Source organism: Haliotis cracherodii, unplaced genomic scaffold (genome assembly GCF_022045235.1).
Source record: "Haliotis cracherodii isolate W230 unplaced genomic scaffold, xgHalCrac1.p SCAF_14, whole genome shotgun sequence".
Taxonomy (NCBI): domain Eukaryota; kingdom Metazoa; phylum Mollusca; class Gastropoda; order Lepetellida; family Haliotidae; genus Haliotis; species Haliotis cracherodii.
The window spans coordinates 17,240,033-17,259,153 of record NW_027266269.1 but is presented as its reverse complement, the minus strand read 5'-3'; the positions used below and the strand labels follow the sequence as shown (position 1 = coordinate 17,259,153).

Below are 19,121 nucleotides of genomic sequence, written 5' to 3'. Positions count from 1 at the left end.
ATATGGATTTTTATAAAGTTTAGAAATACAGAATAACGCTGAAATGGATTGATTGTCAGATGTTACAGAACATCCCCCAGTATCAGAAATAATTCATATTTGTCACATAATTACTTGTCAGACAATGACTGACAATTGCATGTTGGAATAGTATACCCCATCGATGTCAAGTTGCTTGTGTAGACAGATCACAGAGTGATCTCTACAAATGAACGTGGTCTTGTTTGATGCTTTGTCCGTTGAAACAGTGACAAGTTTCTCACGCAATTCAGTAAGACGTGTAAGAACTGAAGTTTGTACAACACAGTGGCCTTTTGTACAGATAGGAATTTGTGTTGTGCATCCGGTCTTCAGCCTGACCACCACACGAGCCATAATTATCTTGAAAATGTAATGTATATGTGTAAAAGTGGGGCTCAGCAGATACCCGACATCTTAAAGTTTGACCTAGACTGAACTTTACACTTCGACCATGCTCTTAAACTCTCAAAATGCATTTCCTTGCACACTGTAAACATCACCTCTGAAACTGTCCGACAGAGGAAGCTGAACTTGTGCATGTGTTTCTTCATTTGTTGACACTGTGTTTTGTGTAAATCTATAGAATCGAGTTTTCGTTTCAAGTCCTCAGTATATATCCTGGTCAGCTACGGTCGAACTATGTTTAAAGTGATACGAGGTTGTCCATGAAAACCTAGTCGCTAGATGAAAACAAGGCTGTCATCTGTCTTCCCGTCCACTGTTCGGCTGACGTTTACACTTTGATGTCACAAGGTAAAGGCTGTCAAACAATGGGGGCACCTCTACTCGTGTGATGTTTACACACAAGTAGCTGCGCTTTACCTGGGACATGTCCCACAAACAGATCTTGGCGGTGGCATGATGGTGACTTCCATGCTTTAACATACACAGACACAGAAACGCACAAGTAGATTGTTAGTAAATGTATTGTACCTAATAAAGTCGATATATTTAATTTAATATCATAGATGTAAATATGAAATTTTGGAGCTTGATAGTCACATGTTGTCGCTGTACAAAGGCACTGAAAACTTTTAATTGTCATGTCACATAAGGCCACAAGGTGGCGCTGAAATCAGTATCTCGTGTGACAGCAGCAATCACGGCTCTGCACCTACCCGGCACTGACTGGATAGGTGTACGAATTCTGTCCTGCCGAATTCTGCGTCATTCTGCTTGTAACGCGTTGGCCAGTTGTAGGAGGGTCTGCGGCGTGTTCTGACGTTGACGTACACGTCGATCGAGTTCTTTCCAGAGGTTTTCGATTGTCTGGAGATCTCGACGGCCAGGGCAAGCCGTTGATGTTGGCGTTATGAATGTAGTCTACCATGACACGAGTTGTGTGCGGTGGAGCGTTGTCCTGTTGATACAGCTCCCTCTGGCGGTCAATAATTGGAAGAAGGTGAGGTTGAAGAATTTGATTCATGAAGCGATATGCTGTCAAATTTCCCTGAACCACAACCAAGTCAGATGTCGTGGTGTAGGATATGCCCGCCCCCATCGTGATTCATGGCGAAACCACACTCATCTCCAGTTTCTCAAATTCCAAGGCTGTAAGGTATGGCACCAACGCAAGCGTTGCTGTCCATGGATCTGTTGCAAAACAGGGATGATAACTGGTCTTCTGGCTCGGATTCCAGCCCTGCAAGGATGGTTCCTGACAGTATGGTCCGATATCTCCTCAAACCAAGGATGTATCCTGCAGTCTCCGTAGCTGGGATGTTGCGATGACGTAGGTGGAACAGTCGAATGTAGCGATCTTGTGCAGGGGTGGTAACTCTTGGTCGGCCGATTCTCGGACGGATCGCACTGGAATTGAAACGGTTTATATCGGTTCCAAAGGCGGCAAAAAGTGCTGTGGTGGACGTTGAAGTGGCGTGCAACAGAAGACTGTGATTCCCCTCTATAGATACGTCCTATGGCGATGTTACGATCGGCAGCACAGAGTCTCGGCATTTTCGAACTTGAAAAATATTGACAATTGAATGACAAATTATTGGCTTATGCTTGCCTTTTTATAGCCACTACCACGAGTTACGAATGCCATAACTTGCACATGCATTTTCCTTTACTGTTTTAATCCATGACATTTTTGAACAAGTGTGAAAACAGTGCTGTTTAGGACCTTGCAAATCGACAGTGGCTGTGTTTGACGCACCTATAGTATGCGCACCTATAGTATGCCCGGTGGAGTTCCAGCACCAACAGGCAAGAGAGAGTAGTGTCCTATGAGAATGGTGGTGGGTGAGAAGAAATGGGGTTTAACGAAAAAGTAACATCCAACATTTCTGATCAGCACATTTTATTGACAATATTTTAATATCAGTTTAGTAAAAGAATATACTAAACTAGACAGACAAAAGTTTAAATGACTTAAGACTTTCATGTTGGCAGTGAATATTTTCATTCATTTTGATTAAAAAAACACTTAAATTTTGTCATGCAATTCCCCTCTTGGGCAGTCTCCCCACCAGTAACTGTTTTCATTGGCATTCCAGAAGTTAGAGAGTAAACAAGAAAATGTATAACTCTATGGATAATAACTTGTAAATGGTGTGAGAATCTCCATTGAAACATCACTAATGCAATAAACAAGAAGTATCTTATCCCCACCACTGATAAGTTAGTGTTGTTGCTGTCTGTACTGTGCTGATGTTACAACTGCACCAGGTATCCAACACTGTCAAACATTAATAGTTATCAACTGATGATGTTGATTGGTTGCAAATCATAAATCCAGTTTTAAAACCGAAATATGAACACACTTTGAAAGTTAATCAAGAAAGACTAATCTTGGAAAATGTAATAACTGATCAATGCTGGCCTGTGTTGTATTGTATTTAACATTTCAAAAGAAATCCAAAACACAGGACACATGTAAACATGTGGTAGATAAACATTATCTGAATAACTGTTTTCAGGTTTCAGGGTATTCCCCTCCCAGAAACATCAGAGCTTTCACATTTACAGATCATATTTGCTGTAATATGACTTGTCATGCTAATAACAACAAGGACACTTGGACAATTGACAAAGAGGCTCTTATCAAATCAATACACAAGCTATATGTATTTCTGAGACTAAATGTTCAGGGCTCATAAACAGTACAGAAGTAATAGTCTAGATGAAGTCTGGAGATTAGCATGCTTGATATGGCAAATATGTCTAATATAATAGCACATCATTACTGAACATGCTCAATAACAGATAAATTGGAAAACACAAAATGTTTAACATGGTAAATACAAATATGGACATGATACTCATAAAAAATGTATTCTCCATGTGTGTATGCCATGTGTGTATGCCCTGTGTATATGCCGTGTGTATGTCGTGTGTATGCAGTGAAAAGTCCAAAAGGATTGCAGCACACACACACCTTGTGTTACAATTATGGATGATCCAGGTGAACTTAAGTATGGTTGGAAATGCGATAAAAATGCTTTTCTGGCATCATTACTTAAATACGAATCATAGGGCTATGAAAATAGCATATATCTAAGTAACACAAATTGACCTCTTCTAGCCTAACTAAATGACACTGTGATTACCCTTAAATGTACTTTTACAGGTAAAATGATGATAAACTTAGAAAATATTCGAGTGTTGTCATGTATGTATGAGACTGCCTTGAACCTGAGGTAATTTACCTAACACCTGTCCTGGGGTGATGACCTCACACGGCCCTGTGCATTCTTACAGGTCACCTGAATTCGGGGTCTCAAAATATTTCTGTTGTTGAACTTAATTGACATGTGCCTTGATTAAATAGCAATTAAGGACATGTACGGGATTATATTTCTTTGGAAAAATTATGGAATAGTTTAAAGCTATGAAACAGGATGAGTATTGGAAGAATGCAGTTTCGGAATCAACAAGTATTTGTTGTTCTACAGATGATTTCTTGAGGTAGCATCTATCTCCGCTGATGACGAATATGAATCGGTACTAACCATGCTAACATCCAAAGGTATGATTACTGGTTCAACAAGGCTGATATCTAGCAAAGACTGAGTTCATCCTCCCTTTGACATGTGTGAGTTCGAATGTTGTTTAAGGTCTTGCCACAAACCATTTACAATTAGCCAAGATAGGCACAATAGGTTTGAGCTCACAATGCCTGACTGGCGTTCATAAGACCGTGTTGCGCTGCTTTACTGGTTGCTTATTTAGCCAAATTTTCTCCATAAGTTGAACTTTCGTTTCAAATGGTCTGAAGTTGACAATGCCATATATTCCTGCATGCTTTCCTTCAGACTACTCATGGTTTGGGCAATAGTATCTTATTCCCAGACGTTATATTAAATGCCATGACAATGACACTGGGGTTGTTTAAAATGGGCAATAGCTGATGTTCAAACCCGTCGAAGAACACATTACCACCTATAATGTCCTTATGAAAATCACCAGTTTTCTTTTTCGCCTCGAAAACTAGTACACATCTATCAATAAGCCCCAGATTACGGGTTGTGGCGTGTAAAACAATGACATGATTACCTTTACCTGATGGTACCATGGGTGCTTTTTGTCCTTCTGCCTATCGCCATGTATAGCCACATGTACTCAGTGAATGATTCATCTTAGTAAATTATCTGGAAGCCCTGACTGCGATGAATGGTGCTGAGATAATGTGACCTCATCGACAAGAAGGAATATTTTCCCCTGAAAATTGCCCGGTCAATGCGGCGCTCAGTGTATTGAAATTGGCAATATTTAGTGCAGTTCGGGAAACATTAAATGTATCTTTAATTTCCTCCCAAATTTTACAAGTCAGGGGTACCTTCTGCACATAAAGCTTGTACACTTTTGTTTTTGAGACCGCCCTTAACCTTTTTGTTTTATTTATCAATCCGTAGACTTGATGGTATGAATTGAAAACCCCATAGCTTGGGCAGTTCTGTAATTCGACCTATCTAAACTTATAAATGGTTACCCTCTATCTCTCTAAAAAGTGAAAGAACTTTCCCAATACAGATTCCATGTCATGTACCATGGCTATGGCTATGCAAGTTTCCCAATACAGATTCCATGTCATGTACCATGGCTATGGCTATGCAAGTTTCCAAATACAGATTCCATGTCATGTACCATGGCTATGGCTATGCAAGTTTCCCAATACAGATTCCATGTCATGTACCATGGCTATGGCTATGCAAGTGTAAATAAACATGGTAAAGTAACATACATCAAGGGAGCAGTGCTGACAAAACAAACACAGCATCATTTTTTTTTATTTAAGAAGATGCACATGTAGTATTTTTTCCATGATTTCTTTTGTGTAGATCAGATGTTTTATGAAGACTACATTGCTATCATTATAACGGAGTCACGTGCACATATTTCTATAATCTGTTTGAGACTGCCATCATTGCGCTTCGAATAAATGTGAACTTATTGTTTTCGTTCGAATTTTTCTCCTGTAAACTTATCGATAGGACTCCTTGTGACTGAAATACTTCCAACCACAGGTAAGTCGATCGATAGATACTTGATATTACAATAGCAACAGTCTGTGGCAAACTAACGTACAAAAAGCATTTTTCTAGCATTTGCGACAGTACTTTAAGATTTATAATCATATCACAACGAACTACAGTTCACAACAGCCATTACAAGAAGCGTGTGGAGCAAACTACTCAATCTGCTGTCGGTGATGACTCCTCCTCACTCCCCACCATGAACACACCATTGTCACTGTCATCAGGATTATGCAACTGTTGGTGGTTAGTTAGCAGGTGTGACTTCACCTGTGATGACTGACTGAATGTTTTACCACACACCTCACACCTGTAGGGCTGCTCACCTGTGTGTGTGCGCAGGTGTATGCGCAGGTTGTTCTTGAGGCTGCACACCTTGCTGCAGTACTGGCACTTGAACCCTGTTTGTTCAGTATGCATGGCCTTCACATGCTTCTTCAAGTAGTCCAGCTTAGTGAACAGCTTATCACAGATTTCACATATAGCCACTTTCTCCCCGGCATGCCACCTCAAATGGAGATCCAGTCTCTCTGTGGAGAGAAATCGTTTGTCACATTTGTCACAAGTATAGACTTCACATGATGCATGTACTTTCATATGCTTCTCTAGGTTTTCTGAGCGTGTATACATTTTGTCACATAAACCACACTTAAATGGTTTCTCTGTTGTGTGAGTCATCATGTGACGTTTGAGGTGGCCTGAGTGGGTAAAGCACTTCCCACACAAATCACATTTGTCCGGACGCTCACCTGTGTGTGTTTTGCGGTGGTTTTGTAGACTCTTAGACTCAGAAAACCTCTTGTTACATACATCACAGGAGAAAGGTTTCTCACCAGTGTGAGAACGCATATGTGTTGTGAGATGCTGTGAGCGAGAAAATGTTTTATTACACACCACACACAAGTATGGCTTCTCATTGGTATGAACACGCATGTGAATCTTCAAATTGTCACTTCTGTTGAACACCTTCTCGCATATGTCACAAATATAAGATTTCTTTTTCTTCACTTTGATGCCAGCCTTATCTCCCACCTGTCCGTCACTACACACATCTTGGGTGACCATGGTAACATTATCTGTGAAGGAACCTTGGTTGTAGCTGTTCTGTATAAAACCCACTTGTAAAGTGGTTGAGAGGTCCTCATTACAGTCTGTACCTAACTCTGTATCAACTGTTTCTTGTACTCCATCCTCAAGACTATCTTTAGTGAAAAAGCCTTCCCAAAGACGCTCTCTGTGTTCGGTTATTTGATTGAAATCTGACTGAGCACCTGGGGCTTGTCTTTGTTTGCAGTCATCTGAAGACACATCAGTGGAGACGTGCAACCCCGGGGCACAAGTCATTGCTAAGTCTGATTCCATAGTCTCAGGTAAGTATCTGCGATGTCTCTAAGCACAAATAGTACTTTTTCTCATTCAACTCTTGAACGTGTGTACTAGCTTTGACAGAATCGAGTACGGAGTAGAAGTCGTTCACAAAAACAAAACTGTATCGAGACCAAGTGTCCTCAGTTTATGCAATACTCTGCTATGTAGACCATGGTTTAGATGTACATACACCACACGTATGATATGTTGTGGACACTGCTAAGCCTACGAATCCTGAATAAAATAGAAGTGTGGTGATCAACAACAACTAAGCCGATCGATCCTCGAACACGGTGTCTGTAAATATCCATTACGTAGGTAAGGTCATTATTTGTTCAGGTCCACTTTGCCAACAGGACGACAGACGCATATGCCATCCGAATATGTGCATTGTGCTGAATATATCGCCATATTGCTGTGGTACATTCCATGTTTCTACAAGTATGCGAGTCCATTTCCTCTGATGGACGCCATACTGTTTTCAAGGTGAGTATGAAAAGCTGGCATGTGGCAAGAACGAAATCGGAATCGTCACTAAGGAGGGTTACAATGATAATATCATTGTAAGAGATTACACGACGACATATTAACAATATAAAAAATAACAAAAACACTATGTGTGTTTGTTTGTGTGTGTGTGTGTGTGTGTGTGTGTGTGTGTGTGAAAATAGCTACACATATACAAATAATCTTTTAGAATTATATATTCTTTGAGGACTCATAAAAATAAATATATTAATTTGGGTACAGCGACAAATTCCCATGATGCTTGATATCTTACTGTAAAAGTCACCAGGAGAGGACATATCCCCTGAGTCGGATGCAATTCAGAACTGGAGTTTTGTTACTTATGTCCCAGTTTTGGTTCATTTCCATTAAATATTTCTTCAGTTCAGGGAAGAAAAATATAATACTGTTCAGTATTTTTCATAATTCAAAATCATCAAAAGACACCATTTCACCACAAGATTGATCTGTATAGCAAGTTGCATCTAGAAATATTGAACAGTTGTGGAGTTCCTCTCTGGAAACGAGTACTTTTATCATTTTCAGTATAAGTCAAACTTGTCTTGAAAAATATCTCAAATCATCAAAAGGCACCAGTTCACCACTGGAATGGTCTGTATAGAAGGTTTCAACAAGAAATACTCAACGGTTTAGGACTTCTGCTCCAGAAATTGAAAACGGATGGTAGGCGGACGGGCGGACATGCTGGTCGCTATATCAGGGAGGATAACATATCAAGCTAATTAAGACAGATGAAGTTTTGATCTGAATGCTAATTTTACAATCTAAGGGTAACATGTTTATTGACCAGTATTACGTCCTCCTTTGTTTCAATGTGATAATAACATGCACCAGCAACCAGCAACTATCTTATAGGAAGTATATGATCTATGAGATCAGCCAGGGTAGTCATGACAGTACAACAATTGTGAAAGTGGTTGTATTTGGCTTGTTGGAAATGAGGCTGTTGAGGATTTGATACCAACATAGGTACACGTGGAACATAATCAGGCAATACTGGCTGTGTATGTCCACATATAATGGTCGTGTTTTAAGAATGTATCCTGTAATAATGTTCTGGGGGATCTGTGCACCATATGATTCAGTATCTGTGACCATCTGACAACACATGCAGTGTTCTTGTACTCACATGTAGCAGTGGTAGATACTTACGTATATCAGCGCTGAATATCATACGTAGAGATTTCCAAATGTACATGGAAAAGGGATGGTGCACATCGTGGTTGGTTGGTTGTTTAACGCCGCGCTCAGCACTATTCCATCTATATGACGGCGGTCTGTAAATAATCAATTACAATTGGGATCGCTGACATGCATCAAACAAGTCAGCGAGTCTGACCACCCGATCCCGTTAGTCGCCTCTTACGACAAGCATAGTCGCCTTTTACAGCAAGCATGGGTTGCTAAAGACATCGTGGGGAGATATCCCAAGACATAAATACCACACTTCTATATATTTATCTGTCGAAAAATGTGAAAATTCTGGTGTTTGATAGGGCAAATGTGAAGGATGTATTCTTTATGTATTCTAATTTATCAAAAACAGGAACTCTTTTCTTGATTTTGTTCTCTGCATGCTACTATCCTTGAAGCAAGACATTTTAGAGCTGTACTTTTTGTACTAACAATATCACTAAATATTACATATTTTAGAGAGTGTGCTTGTATTCATGTAACCTGACGGAAGGCTATACATGAATTACGAAGCATTAAAGTACTGTCGGAAATGCTAGAAAACTGCTTTTCTGGCTTCATTTAATAAAGCATAGTCATAGGGCTATAAAAAGATCATATATCAAAATAACGCGAATTGCCCTAATCTAGCCTGTCCTCACTGACACTGTGATTACCCTTAAAATGTACTTTTACAGGTAAAATGATGATAAACTTAGAAAATATTCGTGTGTTGTCATGCATATATGAAATGGCCTATAACCTGAGGTAATTACCTAACACCTGTCCCGAGGTGATGACCTCACACCGTCCCGAGGTGATGACCTCACACCGTCCCGTGCATTCTCCCAGGTGCAAATGCCACTGAGTTGGGGGTGGTCTCAAAATATTGCTGTTATTGTACTTCATTGACATGTGGGTTGATGGGTTACCAATTAAGGATATGTACTGCATTATATTTGCTTGGAAACATGATGGAATAGTTAAGAGCTATGAAACGGGATGAGTATTGGAAGGTTGCGGTTTTGGAATCCAGAAGTATTTGTTGTTCTACAGATGGTTTCTTGAGGTAGCATTTATCTCCGCTGATGACGCATATGAATCTGTACTTTTGAATGTTGTGTTATGTCTTGCCACGAACCTTGTACATTTAGCCAAGATAGACACAACAGGGTTGAGCTCACAATGTCTGACTGCCGTACGTAAGACAACGTAACCGTGTTGTGTCGCCAGCACATATGCCTTGTACTTTACTGGTTTCTTATTCAGCCGAATCTTCTCCATGAGTTGAACTGGCGTTTCATGTGGTCTGAAGTCGACCAATGTCATATATTCCTGTACGGTCGCCTTCAGACTTTTCATGGTTTGGGCGACAGTATCTGATTCCCGGACGTTATATTAACTGGCGTTATCCATGACAATAACACTGGCGTTGTTTAACATGGGCAATAGCTGAAGTTCCAACCCGTCTAAGAACACATCACCTCCTATAATTTCCTTATGAAAATCACCAGTTCTCTTTTTCGCCTCGAAAACATCCATCAATAAGCCCCGTATCATGGGTTGCAGCGTGCAAAACAATGACACGATTACTTTACCTCATGGTACAATGGGTGCTTTTTGTCCATCTGCCAATAGCCACATGTAGTCAGTGGAATGATTCACCAAGGTAAATTATCTGGACGCCCTGACTGTGATAGGCATGAATGGTTCGGAGATAATGTGACCTCATAGACAGGATAAAATATTTTCCCCTAAAAAGTGCTCGGTCATCGCCACGCACAGTGTAATCAGGTGACGGCCTGCTTCCAGGGAGAGGGAAGCCAACAAATCACGTGACGGTCTGCTACCAGGGAGAGGGAAGCCAACAAATCACGTGACGGCCTGCTTCCAGGGAAAAGGAAGCCAACAAATCATGTAACGGCCTGCTTCCAGGAAGAAGGAAGCCAACAAATCATGTGACGGCCTGCTTCCAGGGAGAAGGAAACCAACAAATCATGTGACGGTCTGCTTCCAGGGAGAAGGAAGCCAACAAATCATGTAACGGCCTGCTTCCAGGGAGAAGGAAACCAACAAATCATGTGACGGCCTGCTGCCAGGGAGAAGGAAGCCAACAAATCATGTGACGGTCTGCTTCCAGGGAGAAGGAAACCAACAAATCATGTAACGGACTGCTTCCAGGGAGAAGGAAGCCAACAAATCATGTGACGGTCTGCTTCCAGGGAGAAGGAAACCAACAAATCATGTAACGGCCTGCTTCCAGGGAGAGGGAAGCCAACAAATCACGTGACGGCCTGCTTCCAGGGAGAGGTAACCCAAAAAATCATGTGACGGCCTGCTTCCAGGAAGAAGGAAGCCAACAAATCTCCAACCAATGACTGTTCAGCTTCCCAACTTATATCAGCGAGCTTCTTGAAGAGTACGTGCCTAGGAGATCTCTCCGATCAAGCTGCCAGTCCCTACTCTCTGTGCCTATTGTTAGAACGGCGACTTTTGGAGGTCGGGAGTTTCGCCAAAGTTGCCCCTGAGCTATGGAATAGGCTGCCATTGGATATCAGGAACATTGACAGTCCTACTTTGTTCCGATAAAGACTCAAAACCTATCTTTTCACCAAATCTTTCTTGGAGTATTGAGGCTTTGTGTTTTCCTAGGTGTGTAATGTCTCTTTTTTGTATAGTGAGTGAGTGAGTGAGTATGGTTTTACGCCGCTTTTAGCAATATTCCAGCAATATCACGGCGGGGGACACCAGAAATGGGCTTCACACATTGTACCCATGTCGGGAATCGAACCCGGGTCTTTGGCGTGACGAGCGAACGCTTTAACCACTAGGCTACCCGACCGCCCCTTTTTTGTATAGACTCAAATGAAGCGCTTTTAAGCAGTTCTTCAAACTGTATACCAGCGCTATATAAATCTGTAGTTATTATTATTATTATTATTATTATTATTATTATGTAACGGAAGTTTACACGCTACACTCGCCACAACCGGAACAGGAAGTTACCTTGGTTCATACGGGTGTTTCGAACATCCGGGTTTTGGGAAAGGGATATTTAAGCTCGTGCATGTCGCGCGAGCGGCAGTCAGCGTCTGGCTCCAGGGACAGGCTTGCCGGAGTCAGTGCACACATGTGTTCGGTATGGTAAGATAATTGTGTTAGTAGTAGTTTGTTCTTTTTATTTGCCCAGTCACACCATTGTTTCTTTATGAGTAGGTTATCATGTTTGTTATAATGGGATAGATTTAGCAAGTAGCTTAGTAATATTTTCTGCTGGAAATTGTGTGCCAGTGTTGGTTAGGCTAAAGAAGTTTCAAAACTTTGGACCCGGTGTGTCAACCGAGGTTGGTTAGATATGTTCGAGGACTGTGAATATAAGCGTTTGACGCCTCTGTGTCTGTCGTTCGACCGAGTGTGTTAGATATGTTCGAGGACTGAATAGTGAACGCGTTTGACGCCTCCGTGTCTACCGTTCGATATTGATAATACTTCCATTGGTTTGTCACCAGTTTGTGTAGGAATTTGTAACACATGTATACTGGTCAGTAATACTTCCATTGTTTTGTAAACCGTTGTCTGAACATGTAACACATGTATACTGGTCGAAAATACTTCCATTGGGTTGTCACCAGTTTGTGTAGGAATTTGGGAGCACCTTTAGAATACAGTACCACAACTTCTCGTGAGGACGATCTCTGCCGAAGGTCACATGTCACAAGACAAGCAACCAGTTTTAGTGAGAATCCGTCGGATGCGAACCCGCGACCTTCGGATTATTTGCCTGACAGCTAACCGACTGAGCTACGTCCACACTGTTAAACTTAGTGCAAATCTACCTAGTCATGCCTATGATGTTACGGAACTGAACGAAAAGGGTCGAAAAGGTGACGGACACTTACGAAGGTTACGGGTGGGCATGGTGTCTCGTGACTTTAGTCTACGGACACTTACGAATGATCCCGATGCCATTTGGCACACTCGTCACATTCCGTAATCTACGAGATACCGGGTGGTGAGGAATGAGCCGATATGCCGCGAACTGAAAACGGCTCCAGGCGTCAGACGTCGAACTCGCGAGTGCGCATGAATGATATGGTATTTAATAATTCGTCGGGTGATTTTTGTGACAGAAAAGTGTGGTAGGGAACACTGTAAGGATGATGTGGATAAAAGTAAGGAACGATGGAGGAATAAGCATGACTAGTGACGACACAACAGTGAGTTCGCTTTTGAATCAGTACTGAAAAATGTAGCCGGTGACAGTTTCCAGTTGCCAAAATATTCGACACAAAACCATTTCATCCTTTTTACTCGACGTTTTTGCCTCTATATAATCTATAATAGCCACTAAACGAGTACCTAGCCCCTAACCCTAATGATCGTAAACGGGTGATTGATCGTAAAGGGGATCCAAGGGTTAAGGATAGACTTAGGGTAATCTAATAGCCACTAAACGGGTTCCTAACCCTAATGATCGTAAAGGGGTGAATTATCGTAAAGGGGATCCAAGGGCTAAGGATAGAGTTCGGGGTAACCTACCCTAACACTGGCGACATTTGGATGTGTTCAGCACCACTAAATATCCCTAACAAACTACATTCTTTTGCATAATAATGAAAATTAATGCACCGAAAAAATAATATATGTATCCCCCCCATTTATAACCCTTTTAGCCACTTGAATTACGAGAAAAACGAAATAAAAAATAAATAAAAAATGAAAGTGCTTTCGTAAACTAGCGCTTGCTATAAAATGCGCCGCCGCAGGCTAATTTCAGTAAACAAATATTCAAAACTCTCCACAGCTCTTGGCATATTCAATGACATTTCGTGTAGAGAAGATAGATCACTGGGAGGAGCTTATGCACACTCGATGACCCCTGACGTCACAGGGCATTGTTTCGCCGGTGTGACTGGCAACAAATTACGTCATAGGGTATGATCACGTGTTTGAAAAGTTTGTGGTACTGTATTCTAAAGGTAGGCCGGAATTTGTAACACATGTATACTGGTCGGTAATACTTCCATTGGTTTTTATTTAGTGGAGTCTGAACTAGAAATTAATGTATATCATTTGCAAATTCTTGAAAATGGTAATAAATCAGTATGTGGAATAATTTTGTAGTTTGTCCCTTTGTTTAGGATTTAAGCCTTCCTCTATCAAACAGAGTGCCACCCAAACTGGGAGAACCTCGTTTGAATTTTTGTAAGCGTAACAAGAGTTCATGCAAACTCTTGAGGCCGGAATGAGTCTTTAAAAGTAAATCGCTTACAAATTGGCGTCGTCGGCAGGATTTGTTTGATCGGCACTTTGTTTGTGGAGAGTTTTGCTGTTTGTCAGAAACACTAGTATTTAGTTAGTTAGGTATTTTAGTCAATTTAGTTAGTTGGTGTGACTTGGCATGTAGGTATATATTAAAATTTAGTTTAGTTCATCAGTGTGTACAGATTCATGGTAAGCCATTATCAATTTTTGCGTTACAATTTTTACTAACTTTATTTAAGGCACCACATCAATTTCAGTAATTTTCTTAAGCTTTAAGTGATAATTATGTCTGCTAGGTAAATTCTAGGTCTGTATGTTAGTATTTGTTAGTTATTAGTTTATCAGAGTTAGGTTAGTTTAGTAGTATTTGATTGTTTAGTTTAGTAGTAGGTACGTCATCATGAGTCTTAAGAAGGAACAGGTAACTTTTGTTAAAGAGTCCGTTGAGAAAGCTCTTGCATCTACTCCAGTGTCTTCTGTTTTGCATACTCCGTCTGGTCGTGGTAGAGGATTTAATCTAGTAGGTGATAGGGAGGTAGGAAGCATTAGGAATATGGACAGTTTTGATTCTTTTCCTGCGGATGTGACTTTGCTTCCTGAAGTTTTCACTGGTGAGAAACTAGAGGAGTGGCCAGATTGGATTCGAACGTTTGAGATGTATGCACAACTCAATAGTTGGAATAATAGGCACATGGCTATTATGATAGGAGTCCGTTTGGGAGGTAGGGCTAGGAAAATTTATTTTGATTTGTCCGATGAGACTCGTACTAGTTATAGGTTTGTGGTTCAATCCTTGACTAGCAAGTTTCGACCTAAAGGTACTCAGGCTTTAGGACTGGTGGAATATCAGACGCGTGTCAGGCGTTAGGGAGAAACATATCACGATTTTGCTGTGGAACTTCGTCGACTTTGTGAGGTAGCTTTTCCTCAGGTTGATTCGTTAGCTAGACAGGCTTTGTGCATTAGTGAGTTTGTCAATAAGGTGGAACATCGGGATTTGAGATTGAAAATGAGACATCAGAATTTTAAGACTTTGGATGATGCTGTAGCATTTGCCTTAGGATGGGAAGCAATATATAGAGTTATCCGATTCAGGTAGCTGTAGTTTGGTACAGGCTTCTATGGAGGTACAAAAAGGGTCTACAGATAGTAAGTCTTTGGAAGATTTAGTTAAGGGGTTGAGTGATCAACTGGGGCAGCTTAAGGCAGAGTTGTCAACCTTGAAGAACCGCAAGAGTGTTGACAGTTCAGGCAAGCAGTGTTCATTCTGTGGGAGGTCAGGACATTTACGGGAACATTGTTATCGCCGTACTGGTGCATGTTTCAAGTGTGGGCAGACGGCATTTAGCTCAAAAGTGTGAGGTGACTAGGTCTTCAGGGGCAAAGGGTTCTAACGATTCTACCGGTTCCCCAAACTAGGAGAGGCTGGCAATGAGCTGAGGAATTTGAGCATTGTGATACTGTATTTAGTGGTGTCAATTCAGGGTCAGAACCGATTTTGGTATGTCCTCAGTACTTGTATCTGGGCGTGTGCAAGGTGTCCTTACTCAGATGATGACTGACAATGGAGGTGGAATTAGTTTGATTAGTGAGAAGTTATGGCAGAGGTTACCATCTAGGCCTACTCTAAACCCTTTTCATGCTAATTTGACTGGATGTTATTAGCTTCTTATTCAGAAGTGTTTTCAGCAGGTTCACATGATTTAGGTAGGACTAACAAGGTACAGCATGAGATTCTTACGGGAGATACTAGGCCAATTAAGCAAGCTCCTAGGAGATTGCCCGTTCATAAGCAGCCTGAAGTTAGGAAGTTGATTGACGATATGGAGCGTGATGGTATTATCCGGGATTCAGAGTCCCCTTGGGCTTCCCCTATAGTACTAGTTGGCAAACCTGATGGATCTACGAGAGTTTGTATTGACTTAAGAAAGGTGAATGATGCCTCGATTAAGGACGCCTATCCATTACCACGTATTGATGACTCTTTGGAACAATTAGCTGGTTCTTCTTGGTTTTCGTCTCTGGATTTAGCTTCGGGATATTGGCAAGTCGGAATGCACCCTAGAGATAGAGAGAAAACAGCTTATGCAACACTAGGTCTGTATGTATTTAATGTTATGCCGTTTGGGTTGTGTAATGCCCCAGGAACTTTCCAGAGGCTGATGGATTGTGTATTGGCTGGCTTGCAGTGGAAAATCTGTTTGGTGTACATTGATGACATCATTATCTACTCCAAGACTTTTGAAGATCATTCAGATCACTTATCTCAAGTGCTAGAAAGACTACAAGAGAGTGGGTTGAAGGTGAAACCTTCTAAGTGCACGTTTTGCGCTACAGAGGTGTCTTATTTGGGGCATAGTGTCTAGTGAGGGCGTAGCGCCAAATCCAAAGAAGGTGGAGTCAGTACAGAATTGGCCTGTTCCTAGTACAGTTTCTGAGGTTAGAAGTTTTCTCGGTTTGGCAACTTATAAGTTCATCAAAGATTTTTCCAGTGTGGCTAAACCTTTAACGAGGTTGACTGAAAAGGGAGTAAAATTCGAATGGTCTGAGGCTTGTCAGAGTGCTTTTGAATTGTTGAAAAGTTTGTTGGTTTCTGCTCCCATTTTGGCATATCCTGATTTTGAGAAACCTTTCATTTTAGACACTGATGCCAGTGGAGTTGGTCTGGGCTTTGTGTTAAGTCAAGAAAAGGAAGGGAAAGAACGTGTCATAGCATATGGGAGTCGAACTTTGTCTAGACCTGAAAGAAATTATTGTGTTACCAGGAGAGAATTGTTAGCCGTTGTGACAGGTGTGACTCATTTCAAACATTTTCTTATGGGCAAGAAGTTTCTTATCAGGATCGATCATGGCTCATTAACCTGGTTGATGAGGTTTAAGGAACCCCAGGGACAAGTAGCTTGGTGGTTGGAGGTTTTATCAGAGTATGATTTTGAGATCAAACATAGACCTGGAGAGAAGCATGGAAATGCTGATGCATTGTCCCGTACACCTTGTCGACAGTGCAATAGAGTTGAAATTCTAGCAATGTCCATTCAATCTCCGTTAGAACAAGCACAACAAAGTGATTTGAGTAGCTTATATAAGGCCGTGGATCAACAAGATAAGTCTCTGGTACAACGCCCGTTTACAAAATTTGTCAGTGTATTAATGCAGCAATGGGATTCCTTAGCTATTGTGTAAGGGGTTTTGGTGAGGAAGTTGGATGGTTCTAGTGTTAACCAGAGTGTGGTTCCACTTAGTATGGTGAAGGAGATTTTGCACGGAGTTCATGAGGCCGTAGCTGGAGGTGGACATCTAGGTAAAAAGAAAGTCGTGTCGAAGGTCAAGGTCCAATACTATTGGCCTGGTTGGCGTAAAGATGTAGAGGTTTGGGTAAAATCATGTTCTGGTTGTGCAAAAAGAAAATCCCCTATCCCTCGTAAGGCCAGGTTACATGGGTTTACGGCAGGTTATCCTTTTCAGAGAGTGGCAATGGATATTTCAGGGCCCTGGCCTGTTACTACTAATGGAAATAGGTATATTTTGGTGGTACAGGACTATTTTACCAAGTGGGTGGAAGTTTATGCACCCAGTCAGGAGGCGGAAATGGTGGCCAAGAGGTTTGTGGATGAATTTGTATGTCGGTTTGGTATGCCAGTCTCGTTACACTCTGATCAGGGTGCCAATTTTGAGTCTAAACTTTTTCAGTCTGTTTGTGCAGAATTAGGCATTAAGAAAACCAGGACCACGCCGTACCATCCTATGAGTGATGGGTTGGTAGAGAGATTCAATAGGACTTTGTCGGGTATGTTAAGCCAATATGTTCAGGACTCTCAGAGGGATTGGGATGTACATCTTCCCAAAGTGCTTATGTCGTTCAGATGTGCGGAACAGGATTCCACAGGGTTTTCACCTAACTATCTGGTTTTTGGTCGGGAACTTAATCTACCTGTAGATATTGTCAGCGGTTGAGTTACCTCGTTATGTGAGACACATGAAACAGTGTTTTGAGGATGCTTTTAGGGTAGTAGAGGAAAATTTGGAAGCCAGTCACCAAAAACAAAAGATACAGCATGATATACGTACCACCCAAGGTGACCTACAAGTGGGTGATATGGTTTGGTTTGGTTGCATTACCCTAGAGTCAAACGAGGCAGAACTCGTAAGTTGACCCGGCCTTGGGTAGGGCCTTAAGAGGTTACTAAAAAGATAAATCCAGTTGTTGTACGAGTGAAGGGTAAGATGAATGGACTTATTAGGTGAGAAGTAGTACATGTGAACCGGTTGAAAAAACTAGCGTCGGATTCTAGGGTAGAGGAGGTTTTGGCTAGCACTAGTGGTTCTGAGCTAGAGGATGATGGGGTTACCCCTGTGGTAGATACTGTAGATAACGAGAAGACTCGCAGGGAAATAGGCCGGCGTTAGGTTACTATGTTAGGCCTAGGCAAGATGAACGTTCTGGAACTATTTTGTCTGCAGTAAGGAGTTCTGTTGATGGGGATAGTGCACAAGGGGTTGGTTCCAGGCAGAATGGTGTTACGGGGTTCGAAACTTTGTTTGGACAAAGTTAACACTAGTTCGTTTAGTGGGTTTCGAGATGTCATTTTTTCGCCTGCATCATCTTCTTCGCGGAGTCACTTGAGTAGCAATGTGTCAGGAGTTCCCGCAGTGTCTGATACTGGTTATGTAACCAGAGCTGGTCGGCAAGTTTGTGCCAACCCAAGGTTTGCGGATTATGTATCATAGTTTTATGGGTAGCTTAGTCATCTTTTTTTAATCTTTTTTTTATGGCTAATTAAATAGATTTGTGCACTTGGACATATGAATCTGATATTCCATGAGTTTGTGGAGGGGGACGCCTTTCGTGTGGAAGAAGGGACGCCTTGTGAATGTGAAAGTGTGATTGTTATGTGAGAGGGAATTTCAACTCATGTGCCAAGTATGCTGGTTGAATTTTGTTGGCCTGTGTTTGGATTTACTCTGTATTTATAAGTTTGTATGCATTCTTGAGTTTGGGATATGTTTCTCTGGGTTTAATGTTTAGCTAGAAATCTGATATGGTCTGAGATGTTTTGATATGTTCTGAGACGGTCTGATATGTTCTGAGACGGTCTGATATGTTCTGAGCCTTTTTGATATGTTCTGATATGTTCTGATATGTTCTGATACGTTTTGATACGTTTTGATACGTTCTGATACGTTCAGATATGTTTTGATATATATTTATGTTTTGATATGTTCTCCTGTGTTTTATTCAAGCACTGATGTTTGCTTGTTCAAAACTCTGCTTGCTTGGTACCTGGTTGC

General features: G+C 41.3%; 1 protein-coding gene across 1 annotated transcript; it reads right to left on the bottom strand.

The window, feature by feature from the left end:
• Positions 1–2,413: 2,413 nt before the first annotated feature.
• Positions 2,414–7,332, bottom strand: LOC139461040 (zinc finger protein 83-like). Its single transcript, XM_071242540.1, has one exon. The coding sequence runs from the start codon at positions 6,858–6,860 to the stop codon at positions 5,658–5,660; it is 1,203 nt and encodes a 400-aa protein (XP_071098641.1). The 5' UTR covers positions 6,861–7,332; the 3' UTR covers positions 2,414–5,657.
• Between the last annotated feature and the right edge of the window lie 11,789 nt (positions 7,333–19,121).

Excerpts from the sequence above, each read along its gene's own strand:
- LOC139461040 (XM_071242540.1), bottom strand. The coding sequence starts at position 6,860 with ATGGAATCAGACTTAGCAATGACTTGTGCCCCGGGGTTGCACGTCTCC.